We start from the raw sequence: 13,122 nt of genomic DNA, 5'->3' as shown, positions 1-13,122 counted from the left end.
AGTATCATCAGTTTCAGTAAATGTGGCTCGACATTGGTAGTTAGTTTCTACTGTTAGAATGGTTTTGAATTTGCCATTGGAGAACGTCAATTCGAAAATACTTTCAGGAATTGGATCTTCCAAATTATGATGTAATTTGATTTGTTAGCTCAACACAATCCTTGACAGCACGTGTAACACATAAACATGTGATTATGATCAATTCAAGAAGAAAAGCTAAAAAAAATTGAGAATAGAAGAAAACTAATTAACAGCACTAGAGCGCCATCGCCTATTGCAAGCGGACGCGGTAGCAGTACAGCGTGCTAGCCAGGAAGAGCTTCAGCGAGAGAAGAGGACATACTTACATGATATGTGAAGTTGAGCCGCCGCGGCCGCCGCCCACTCCTCCTTCCTCGCCTAGCTTCGGCGTCAGAAACTCAGCCACCGCCGCCACCTTTCCTCCCCTCGCCGGCCATGTCAGACGCTGCAACCGCCGTTCCTCCCCTTGCCGGGCGCCTCCGCCGCTTCCCTCCGTCGACGCCCCCTCCACCCCGCGAGTCCCTCCGTAGTCCCTGCTCTCCGTCGCGGAGATCGCCAGGAGAGGCCCTCCGTGGACGCCTCCTCAGCAGCTTCACTCCGTCGCCGGGACAGATCGGTCCGTCGTCTTCCCCTCCCCTCCGTCTCCTTCCACTCCCCTCCGACGCGGCCAACTCCCCTCCATGGCTCCATCCCGGGGCTCACCGGGAGAGACCCTCCATGCCCTCCCCTCCGTTGCCGGGACAGTCGTTATGCAAAAAGTGAGAGATGAGAGACGGAGATGATGAAATAGACAGCATCGGTGAGAGATGTGTGCACATGTGATTAATTTTTTGTTGCTTTAAGATTTGTAATCTCATCAGATGATTTGGCTGCTTAAAAGGATGTCCGTCTTTTATAATATTCGTAAAATATATTTGAGGTTCCGGTCCCGCAATTTTGGTTCCGTTAGTTTGGTTCCATCTAATTAACACCGTTAGATCGGGACAAATTGACGGTTATTAAAAATGCCAATCACCCTAAAAAAATTCACATCCACAGTTATACCGATATATCTGATCTTTATGGATGTTTTGGTTTCCCACATAATACATTTCTAGAAGGGAAAATAAAGTTCAGTTTACAGAATGCTATTGAGTTTATCTTTACACGTGGAGTGAAGCACACATACAAAATGACCAAAGTCAATTAAACAAATAAAGTTGTCAAATCAAGGCGTCAGAGAGGCTCATTGTCCAACCACCTTTGTGCCATGGCAAAGCATTCTTCTGGCCGGTACTCTGGAGCAGTATGACCAGCACCCTGCACAAACGGAAAATTGAAGCACATATAACGCTATAGTTATCCTACCGAATTCAGGGACATGATTTCAAGATGAAAACAATATCACCTTCACCGTGGCAAATGTCATATTGTTCTCGTATTTTATGGTAAATCTGAAACGGAGAAGATGATGCATCCAGTGTCAGAAAAAAGAAGAAAACCCCAACACACATTTTGTATGTCATAATTAAAGTTCTTTTTTCTACTCTCCGAAGTACGAGAAAAAGGAGAAAGTAAGACTTAACCCTGCAGCCTGCCCATTGAGATGCCATGCTCTCCAGTCATCAACGATGGACAAGTTCAAGGATCTTATCCATGCATGCGTGCCAAGAAATGGTGCTTCGAGATCATGGTCTCCACTACGCGCACACAAGTTTGCAGTTACGGCACGTGGGATAAGATTTTGAACCAAACTGATGACGACGAAAACTTGTTCTCTCATATTCTTGCTTTTACCTGTACACAAGTGCACGATAACCTCTCGTGGTGAGGTTAAGATGGTACTCTACGCTGCTCCGGATCTCAAATGTGTAGGGAAGTCCTACATTGCATTGTATCCACTCGCCGACTGTTCCCTGTTGCCAAATTCATTTAAATGGATACTGTTCAAAATGATTTCGATTGGAAAAAAAATGAAAGAGCGCTCCTACATGGTCTCAACTTAGCTTCGTGGAAAGATTCGCTACCTTTTGAACGCTCGGCAAATTCCCAAGGTAAATTTTGGTCCTAAAAGTTAAAAACCCTCTAAAAGGAACAAAACTTAGGCAACTATGTAAGTGAAACAAGTTTCATTGGACAACGCATCATCCCAAATCACTTTGAAGTCAGCGGAGGCTCCAAAAGTGAACTGTGCTTTTTAAAACGTCGGACCAAAAGTAGATTCGAGGCAAAGTTCAGTGTTCAAAAGTTGATTGTGCTCTTCAGATTTTACTACTTCTCAACAACAATATTTGACCACACTAAGGCTGATTTTAGAGCTAAAGAAGCTAATGCTACTTTTAGAATCATACTTTGTGAATAAATAAACTTCATGTAGAACACATTGTATTTACCTCCTTAATCCCAAGAGCATTTCTAGTCAAGTTGTTGTTCATCCAAAAGTAAGCTAGGTAGTAGCCATATGTCTGTAGTTTAGAAAGAAAATCCAGATAAGTTTTTTCTATGAAAATAGCGTCATATGATATTTGTCACATTCAGCAGAATTTATCTATAAAATTCAAAATCAAGGGGTCGGGGTAAAGAGAGACTAACAAAACAATCTACTGGAGGTCGACTAGGTGGCTTGCTTATCTGGATATAATCTTCCAACAAAAACTTTCTTCTTGAATTATCATTTACGGAATTTGGCGTGACAACAACGTCACATTTGTCATACAAGATGTGCTCAATTGAAATTTCAGAAATGAGCTGCGGTAGAAGAACAGTAAATTAGCAAATGTTGGCAATACCAGACATTCGGAACAGTAAAGAAGTACATGAATCTTACATTGTTGATAGTATGCAGAACCTCAGCACACATTCTGTTCGATGGGTTTACATAGTCTCCTTTGCAACTCTTCCTTGCAGTCTTTGGGACATGAAACGTGCTATATTTTCTCACATCGACAAAAACTACAAAATATCACCTCTATTATCGAAGCTTGTGAATGTGAAATTACCTCATATATTTGATCAGATATTAGACCGAAGCCATGAGCACTTGGAATTCTGAAATTTTCATCAAACATCGGGTCTGTTATAGGGTTGCCGACCATATATCCCTGGAGATAATGGAAGTAACAGGAAAAGAGTAAAATACATGATCTCAAACACCGTTTGCCATCCTTTTGCTGTTGCAAGTATTTAATGTTTGAAAGCTAGAGAATAACTTGCCTTTAGATTGATGATAGGCTGCTGCCCCATTTCAATTCCTGGAGCAAAGTGAAATCAAGAGAAAAGTCCAAATTACCGTGCTCGACTCTTGCTGAAGTTCATATTACAACTCTGATGCGCAAACCCATTAAAAATAGCGCCCTTAAATCCTAAATGCTTCAGATTACTCGCAAAAATAGTCTAAAACTTTAGACAAAATTTGAGATAGCAACTTCTAAAGTGATTTTTCTTGAACTGTTTGCATAGCTGACCTTATATAGTTTATTTTCTGTAAAAACAAACTGAATTTGTCTGAAGAGTTTGAAATGTCGGTTGAGGAGGGGTATTTAAAGGGTTTCTGCACACGACGGTTGTAATCTGAACTTCACCAAGAGAGATTCTTTCAAGTTTCCTTAGAACATGTCATACTACTTTCTGAAATGTGCATAGATACATGTCCAGTGTTGCAAAGAGATAATTAATACCTTCCGAAATGTCTTGTGCAATAAGTGGAATCACCTTTCCAGCATATGAATCTCCAGCAAGGTAGAAAGGATTCGAAAGGTACTGCGGGTGATCCGTGAACCACTGCATATATAACCATCCACACATCGGCCAAAAAATCAACGCACAGTGTTCTCAATTCAAACGGCAGGACAATGGACAATGCTTCTCGATCGACTTCTCGTCACCTTATTCAAAAATCTTTGGACATGGAGAGAAGATGAGTAGTCTCCGACATCGTAGCCCTTGGGATCACGCGCATACGAGAAACCTGAGCCAGCTGGAGAGTCCAACAAGAGGATGTTTGCCATCTGAGAATCGTCGTCAGTAATAAACTGAACCAGAAGGAACTTTGATTACGACGAATATTTTCGGTCGTCATGGATGAGCATCAGTCTCACCTTGGTCCATGAATGTGGGTTATAGACCAACTCCGGCAAACCACCACTATACGGTGCCCGCACAAACCTTAGAGGACCTACGACGCATGGGTATATATCAGCAGCAAGATTATTTCTTTTGAGAATCATGTATCAGGAAATATCTGATGAGGACTAACCGATCTCGAAGGCCAGGCCCATGATGACGGAGCAGCGGGGCCCGCCAGTCAGCCACAGGAGTACGGGGTCCGTGCCGGGGCTCCTTTCCGACTCGACGAAGTAGTAGAAGAGCTCCGTTCCGGTCTCCTCCTCCACGCCCACGTACCTGCATCGCGTGACGGCTTCGTGAGTCACGCCGCCATTTGCGACGAGCGAAGCTTAGCTGTGGGCTGCTGCACTCCTGCGCGCTTACCCTGTTTCGAGGTTGAAGGGCAGAGGCCCATCGTATCCTGGCAGGTGCGTGACGACTGTCGGCGCAGACGCCGAGGCCGGGCGCAAGAACAGCAGAAGCAGGAAGCCGGGGACGAGATGCAGCAGGAGCAGCGGCAAGAAGTGGCAATGCCCGGCGGTACGCGCCCGGAGAAGCCTGAAGGACATAATTTGCTTCTTCCGTCTGCGCCTTAATTTGGGCATCCGATCTGAGTAGCAATGTAGCCATGTAGGAAGCATTGGAGGCATGGTCACGTGGAAGTGGTTGATATATCACCTTCTCTTCGAAAAGGAAGGTTCACCAACTGACCTACTCACTAATTGTCTTCTGCGTTATATCAGACTAGGGACACCCGTGGACCACCAGTCAAGCCTTGATGAGGCGACCACCCGTCATCCCGAGCATCGGTGGGGAGCAGTCTCTGATCGTCGAGAGCGACAACCCGTAGAACTCTGCAATCGTCTCAATCATGTCTCCATCAGGGGTAATTCGTACATCTTATGGTACGCTTCTAGGGCTGCCGCCGACAGCGCCTCATCCCCTTAGAGAAGACCGAGCTTGCGAATCAGGTTCCGTACAGCCTTCATCTCCGCATTCAGGCCACCAGGTTGCCCTGCAATTCTCGAGCTGTGGCGAGGTTGGAAGTTGAGCTCCACAAGCCTACGCCGGACAGCCGGGGTTTGCAAGAGAGCATCCGAGCGTGACTTCGCAGCTGTGAAGAACTCCCCAAGAGTCCTGGGTCTCGCCACGCCAACCTGCTGCCGAGGGATGGGTGGTTGTCGTGCTCTGCTGAACACCACGTGTGGCGAAGCAAAGCGACACACCGTCGGAGCCGTGGCAGGTGGCGAAGGGGCCAGACTCGCAACGTGGGAGGCACAAACTAGGGGTGTTTCCAGCACGATCTCCTCATCCACGTGTTCACCATCGGACTCGTCCGAGACAGCATCATGCGCCTCCGTGGAGGCAGCAATGAACGAGGCCAACTGGATCACACAGGGGATAGGTCCGCGTCTTCGGACTCAACCGCAGCAACATCAACAAGCGCCTCTATGGAGGCAGCAACTGACCCGAGAGCAACGATGGGAATTCCAGATTTGAAATTTGGACCGGAGGCACTTCCCGTGCGCTCCCCTGTGCATGGGCCACCCCATCCGTCCGGGCCAGGCCTGCAAGGTTGGCATCCCGCTCCACCTGCAGCTCGGAGCACACCATTGATGGACTTGATCCGCCAGGGGATCCCAACATGGCGCCATCACGTGGACGTCGTCTCCACCACGCGCTGCGATGGCGCCTCCATGCGCCCATCCTCCTGGACAGAAGGGAGCTCGCCCTGCTGGGGGTTTTGGCGGGCAGCGACAGTGACCGCCGGCAGGACCACCATGGAGCCCACCGGCAACTCTGCGCCCATGTGCAGCGCAAGAACCTGCTCCTCTGCCCGTTCGTCCTCACGCGCAGCCCCGACCATGGCGCCACAGCTTTTGACCAGCTCCTGGGCCTCCAACGGCTCGCTGCCAGCAGCATCCGAAGGAGAAGCGCTGTCAGCAACTTCGTCCTGGTCTCCATTGTCGGCGCTTTAGGCGGCCACCACTGCTTTAGCGCGCAGCGCCCTGATCTTGCGGCCCCCACGGTACTGTCCTTTCTTCTTCTCCGTCTATCGCGACGCAACCTAGTCAAGGTCACCGACGATGGCGCCGGACGTCGGCGTGCGCGTGGTCCCGCCACCACTGCCCCCAGCCAGGCTCGACGACGGAGCGGCGCCGCCGTCACCGGAACTAAGACACATCTGGCATGCCGCGTGTGTACTGGTATTGTCGGTGCACCGGCAAGGCAGCCGTCCTACTACCATCGCCACCACCAGCCGCAACGCCGTCCGGCGTTGGCCGACGGAAGTCCACCGTCCTGGTGACATGAACGAGCAGTGGGTAGACCAAGGTATTGATGTGGGTAGGGACGACGGCATGCAACGGCGCCGCCATGTCGGACATCGATGGAGGGTCGTCGGGCTCGACGACGTGCAAATCCACCTCTCTGGGGATTGCTGCTGGGTCAAGGCACCATGCCGTGACGCGGAGGATGCCCATATCAGCACGGCTCCGTGTTAGCAGGTGGAGCCGTTCAACCCACGCCAATGGCGCGAGGACCACCTCCGCCGTGGCTAGGCTCCAGGCGTTGGCCGGAACACCCTCGATCTCCACCTCGGCCATGCCAGGACGCCGTCACCAACACCCTGTCCCGATCTTCCCGCGCGACAAAGAACACTAGGAAATCCTCCGGTCGATGACAGTGGACGGAGAAACTCCACGGTGCCAAGCTGTGCACGTCCTTCAGGGCCATGGCGACCTCCTTCGTGGTGAAGGTCCGGGGCACGCCAGCGATGACCACCAGGAGAGCCTTAGACAAAGCCTCTTCAGCCTCTTCCATCTCCGGCATGCGAGGCAGCACACAGACAGCACACGCCGGGCGTCGCGCGAGCTCGCTGCCCACCACCGAAGTGCGCAGCCCGAGGGAAACCACCTGCTCCTCCGCGCTCCTACGTGGCCGAGCAACCTCGGCGACACGTCGAGCCGCAGGCAATAATGGTGCAATCCGCCCTCAGGCATGGCACAATCACCCCGCACCGGAACTGGATCCACCGCGCACCAGCGACCTGCGCGTCACGGCACACAAAGGCAGCCTCTTAGTTCATCTGTGGTGGCACGGCATCTTGACAAGGCGCCCTGGGCATCGTCGGACCTGACCATCGTCTCCACGCGGCGCACCACCCTCCTTTCTCCACGCGGCGCACCACCCTCCTTTCTCCACCAGCACCACTCTCAATGACCGTAGAGCCATTTTTTAGTTGCTCAAAATCCTTAAGGAATTTAGCATTAACAAGCACAAGCTTATCATTCTTTAGCTTTAAATCATTTGCCACCTCAAGAGCTCTATCATGGTTTTCCTTTTCTCTAGACAATTCTAGAGCAAAGGTCTCCTCAAGAGCTTCCTTGGTGGTTAGTTCTTCTTCAAGTTCATCCTTTAGGGATGCCACATCATTTCCATACTCACGTTCAATAGAACCCATTTTATCAATGGTGTTTGATGTCTACGGGTGGTTCTATTCTTGTAGACAGTGTTGGGCCTCCAAGAGCAGAGGTTTGTAGAACAGCAGCAAGTTTCCCTTAAGTGGATCACCCAAGGTTTATCGAACTCAGGGAGGAAGAGGTCAAAGATATCCCTCTCAAGCAACCCTGCAACCACAAAGCAAGAAGTCTTTTGTGTCCCCAACACACCTAATAGGTGCACTAGTTCGGCGAAGAGATAGTAAAATACAAGTGGTATGAATGAATATGAGCAGTAGTAATGGCGCCAGAAAAGTGCTTGCTGGCGTGCAGTTGATGGTAGTAATATTGCAGGAAGTAAAGATGCAGTAAAACAAGTAAACAAGCAACGATAGCGATATTTAGGAACAAGGCCTAGGGATTATACTTTCACTAGTGGACACTCTCAACATTGATCACATAACAGAATAAATAGATAGATGCTAGACTCTACACCCTCTTGTTGGATGATGAACACCACTAATCAGTGTAGGATTACACGAACCCTCAATGCCGGAGTTAACAAGCTCCACAATATTCAATGTTCGTGTTTAAATAACCTTAGAGTGCATGACAGATCAACATAACCAAACCAAGTACTAACATAGCATGCACACTTGTCACCTTCACACTACGAAAGGAGGAATAGATCACATCAATACTATCATAGCAATAGTTAACTTCATAATCTACAAGAGATCACAATCATAGCCTACACCAAGTACTACACGATGCACACACTGTCACCATTACACCGTGCAGGAGGAATAAACTACTTTAATAACATCACTAGAGTAGCACATAGATATATTGTGATACAAAACACATTGCAATCATAAAGAGATATAAATAAGCACTTCACTATGCCATTCATAATAGTGAATAAGTATTCTGTGAAATATAGCCTAAGAGACCCACACGGTGCACACACCGTCACCTTTACACACGTGGGACAAGGAGTCTCCTGGAGATCACATAAGTAAAATCCACTTGACTAGCATAATGACATCTAGATTACAAGCATCATCATATGAATCTCAATCATGTAAGGCAGCTCATGAGATTATTGTATTGAAGCACATAGGAGAGAGATGAACCACATAGCTACCGGTACAACCCCGAGCCTCGATGGAGAACTACTCCCTCCTCATGGGAGACAGCAGCGTTGATGAAGATGGCGGTGGTGTCGATGGAGGAGCCTTCCGGGGGCACTTCCCCTTCCCGGCGGCGTGCCGGAACAGAGACTCCTGTCCCCCAGATCTTGGCTTCGCGATGGCGGCGGCTCTGGAAGGTTTTCTCTGGTTTCGTCCAACGTGTACGAGGATTTAGGTCAGGGACCTTTATATAGGCGAAGAGGCGGACTCGGAAGGTCAACGAGGCGACGACACAACAGGGGGGCGCGGCCCCCCCTTGGCCGCGCCAGGGTGTCATCTGGTGGGCCTGTGGCCCCCCTCTGGCCTCTCTCGGGTGTTCTGGAAGCTTCGTGGGAAAATAAGTAGGCGGAAGGGCAGCCTCGGAGGGGGCCTGGTGGGCCCACACACTAGGCCGGCGTGGCCAGGGCTTGGGCCGCGCCGCCCTACTGTGTCCCCACCTCGTGGCCCCACTTCGTTTCCCCTTTGGACTTCTGGAAGCTTCGTGGAAAAATAGGACCCTGGGCGTTGATTTCGTCCAATTCCGAGAATATTTCCTTACTAGGATTTCTGAAACCAAAAACAGCAGAACAAAGAACTGGCCCTTCGGCATCTCGTCAATAGGTTAGTTCCGGAAAACGCATAAATATGACATAAAGTATGCATAAAACATGTAGATATCATCAATAATGTGGCATGGAACATAATAAATTATCGATATGTCGGAGACGTATCAGCATCCCCAAGCTTAGTTTCTGCTCGTCCCGAGCAGGTAAACGATAACAAAGATAACTTCTGGAGTGCATGCCATCATAACCTTGATCATACTATTGTAAACACATGTAATGAATGCAGCGATCAAAACAATGGTAATGACATGAGTAAACAAATGAATCATATAGCAAAGACTTTTCATGAATAGTACTTTCAAGACAAGCATCAATAAGTCTTGCATAAGAGTTAACTCATAAAGCAATAAATTCAAAGTAAAGGCATTGAAGCAACACAAAGGAAGATTAAGTTTCAGCGGTTGCTCTCAACTTATAACATGTATATCTCATGGATAGTTGTCAATGTAAAGTAATATAACAAGTGCAATATGCAAGTATGTAGGAATCAATGCACAGTTCACACAAGTGTTTGCTTCTTGAGGTGGAGAGAAATAGGTGAACTGACTCAACATAAAAGTAAAAGAATGGTCCTTCAAAGAGGAAAGCATCGATTGGTATATTTGTGCTAGAGCTTTTATTTTGAAAACATGAAACAATTTTGTCAACGGTAGTAATAAAGCATATGTATCATGTAAATTATATCTTACAAGTTGCAAGCCTCATGCATAGTATACTAATAGTGCCCGCACCTTGTCCTAATTAGCTTGGATTACCGGGATTATCATCGCAATACACATGTTTTAACCAAGTGTCACAAAGGGGTACCTCTATGCCGCTTCGTACAAAGGTCTAAGGAGAAAGCTCGCATTGGATTTCTCGCTTTTGATTATTCTCAACTTAGACATCCATACCGGGACAACATAGACAACGAGATAATGGACTCCTCTTTAATGCATAAGAATGTAGCAACAATTAATGTTCTCATATGAGATTGAGGATATATGTCCAAAACTGAAACTTCCACCATGGATCATGGCTTTAGTTAGCGGCCCAATGTTCTTCTCTAACATTATGCATGCTCTAACCATTAAATGAGTGGTAAATCTCCCTTACTTCGGACAAGACGGACATGCATAGCAACTCACATGATATTCAACAAAGAGTAGTTGATGGCGTCCCCGAAACATGGTTATCGCACAACAAACAACTTAATAAGAGATAAAGTGCATAAGTACATATTCAATACCACAATAGTTTTTAAGCTATTTGTCCCATGAGCTATATATTGCAAAGGTAAAGGATAGAAATTTTAAAGGTAGCACTCAAGCAATTTACTTTGGAATGGCGGAGAAATACCATGTAGTAGGTAGGTATGGTGAACACAAATGGCATAGTGGTTGGCTCAAGGATTTTGGATGCATGAGAAGTATTCCCTCTCGATACAAGGCTTAGGCTAGCAAGGTTATTTGAAACAAACACAAGGATGAACCGGTGCAGCAAAACTCACATAAAAGACATATTGTAAACATTATAAGACTCTACACCGTCTTCCTTGTTGTTCAAACTCTTTACTAGAAATTATCTAGACCTTAGAGAGACCAATTATGCAAACCAAATTTTAGAAAGCTCTATGTATTTCTTCATTAATAGGTGCAAAGTATATGATGCAAGAGCTTAAACATGAGCACAACAATTGCCAAGTATCACATTATCCAAGACATTTTAGAATTACTACATGTAGCATTTTCTGTTTCCAACCATATAACAATTAACGAAGCAGTTTCAACCTTCGCCATGAACATTAAAAGCTAAGAACACATGTGTTCATATATGAACCAGCGGAGCGTGTCTCTCTCCCACACAAGCATGTATTTATTCAGAGAATGAAAATAACAAAACAAAAATAAAAGAACACAGACGCTCCAAGTAAAGTACATAAGATGTGACCGAATAAAAATATAGTTTCAAGAGAAGAAACCTGATAAGTTGTCGATGAAGAAGGGGATGCCCTAGGACATCCCCAAGCTTAGATGCTTGAGTCTTCTTAAAATATCCAGGGATGAACCACGGGGGCATCCCCAAGCTTAGACTCTTCACTCTTCTTGATCATAGTATATCATCCTCCTCTCTTGGCCCTTGAAAACTTCCTCCACACCAAACTCGAAACAAACTCATTAGAGGGTTAGTGCATAATCAAAAATTCACATGTTCAGAGGTGACACAATCATTCTTAACACTTCTGGATATTGCACAAAACTACTGGAAGGTAATGGAACAAAGAAATCCATCCAACACAGCAAAAGAGGCAATGCGAAATAAAAGGCAGAATCTGTCAAAACAGAACAGTCCGTAAAGACGAATTTTATTGAGGCACCAGACTTGTTCAGATGAAAATGCTCAAATTGAATGAAAGTTGCGTACATATCTGAGGATCACTCACGTAAATTAGCAGAATTTTGTGAGTTACCCTCAGAGAATTAGGCCCAGATTCGTGACAACAAGAAATCTGTTTCTGCGCAGTAATCCAAATCTAGTATGAACCTTACTATCAAAGACTTTACTTGGCACAACAATGCATAAAACTAAGATAAGGAGAGGTTGCTACAGTAGTAACTACTTCCAAGACACAAATACAAAATAAAAGTACTGTAGCAAAATAAACACATGGGTTATCTCCCAAGAAGTTCTTTCTTTATAGCCATTAAGATGGGCTCAGCAGTTTTAATGATGCACTCGCAAGAAATAAGAGTTGAAACAAAAGAGAGCATCAAGAAGCAAATTCAAAACACATTTAAGTCTAACCCACTTCCTATGAAAAGGAATCTTGTAAATAAACAAGTTCATGAAGCATAATGCAACAAGCATAGAAAGATAAAACAAGTGCAGCTTCAAGATTTTAAGCAAAAAGAGAGGTGTTTTAGTAACATGAAAATTTCTACAACCATATTTTCCTCTCTCATAATAATATCCAGTAGCATCATGAGCAAACTCAACAATATAACTATCACATAAAGCATTCTTATCATGAGTCTCATGCATAAAATAATTACTACTCCCAACATAAGCATAGTCAATTTTATTAGTTGTAGTGGGAGCAAATTCAACAAAGTAGCTATCATTATTATTCTCATCATCAAATATAGGAGACATATTGTAATCATAATCAAATTTATCCTCCATAACAGGCGGTAACAAAAGACTACTATCATTATAATCATCATATATGGGAGGCAAAGTATCATCAAAGTAAATTTTCTCCTCAATGCTTGGGGGACTAAAAGATCATGAAAACCAGCTTCCCCAAGCTTAGAACTTTCTATATCATTATCAACAATGGTATTCAAAGTGTTCATACTAATATGTTCCATGGGTTTTTTAATTTTCGCATCAAACCATCCATGTCTTAAATCAGGAAATAGAATAAGAAGCTCATTGTTGTCCATTATGCCAAACTAGTGTAAACAAGAAACAAAAAGATGCAATTGCAGGATCTAAAGGAAATAGCTTCGAACACTCACGTGAATGGCGCCGTAAAGGTACTTTACACGGGACCGGAGTATGAGTGCCTTTTACCTTTCCTCCTCGGCAACGGCGCCGTGAAAAGTGCTTGATGTCTACGGGTGCTTCTATTCTTGTAGACAGTGTTGGGCCTCCAAGAGCAGAGGTTTGTAGAACAGCAGCAAGTTTCCCTTAAGTGGATCACCCAAGGTTTATCGAACTCAGGGAGGAAGAGGTCAAAGATATCCCTCTCAAGCAACCCTGAAACCACAAAGCAAGAAGTCTCTTGTGTCCCCAACA

The 13,122-nt window shown here is 45.9% G+C and overlaps 1 protein-coding gene across 1 annotated transcript; it reads right to left on the bottom strand.

The window, feature by feature from the left end:
- Nucleotides 1–1,143: 1,143 nt before the first annotated feature.
- Nucleotides 1,144–4,717, bottom strand: LOC124700444 (serine carboxypeptidase-like 19). The gene is made up of 14 exons (XM_047232573.1): nucleotides 4,489–4,717; nucleotides 4,256–4,401; nucleotides 4,098–4,174; nucleotides 3,885–4,007; nucleotides 3,678–3,780; nucleotides 3,214–3,251; nucleotides 3,000–3,101; nucleotides 2,828–2,908; nucleotides 2,593–2,748; nucleotides 2,394–2,465; nucleotides 1,798–1,916; nucleotides 1,587–1,700; nucleotides 1,409–1,454; nucleotides 1,144–1,320 (listed from the first exon to the last, which is right to left on the bottom strand). Exons 1-14 carry the CDS (start codon nucleotides 4,707–4,709, stop codon nucleotides 1,237–1,239), a joined length of 1,482 nt encoding a protein of 493 aa, XP_047088529.1. The 5' UTR covers nucleotides 4,710–4,717; the 3' UTR covers nucleotides 1,144–1,236.
- Nucleotides 4,718–13,122: the final 8,405 nt, after the last annotated feature.

Source organism: Lolium rigidum, chromosome 3, assembly GCF_022539505.1.
Source record: "Lolium rigidum isolate FL_2022 chromosome 3, APGP_CSIRO_Lrig_0.1, whole genome shotgun sequence".
NCBI classification, from domain to species: Eukaryota; Viridiplantae; Streptophyta; class Magnoliopsida; order Poales; family Poaceae; genus Lolium; species Lolium rigidum.
This window is presented reverse-complemented; position numbering and strand designations above follow the sequence as displayed.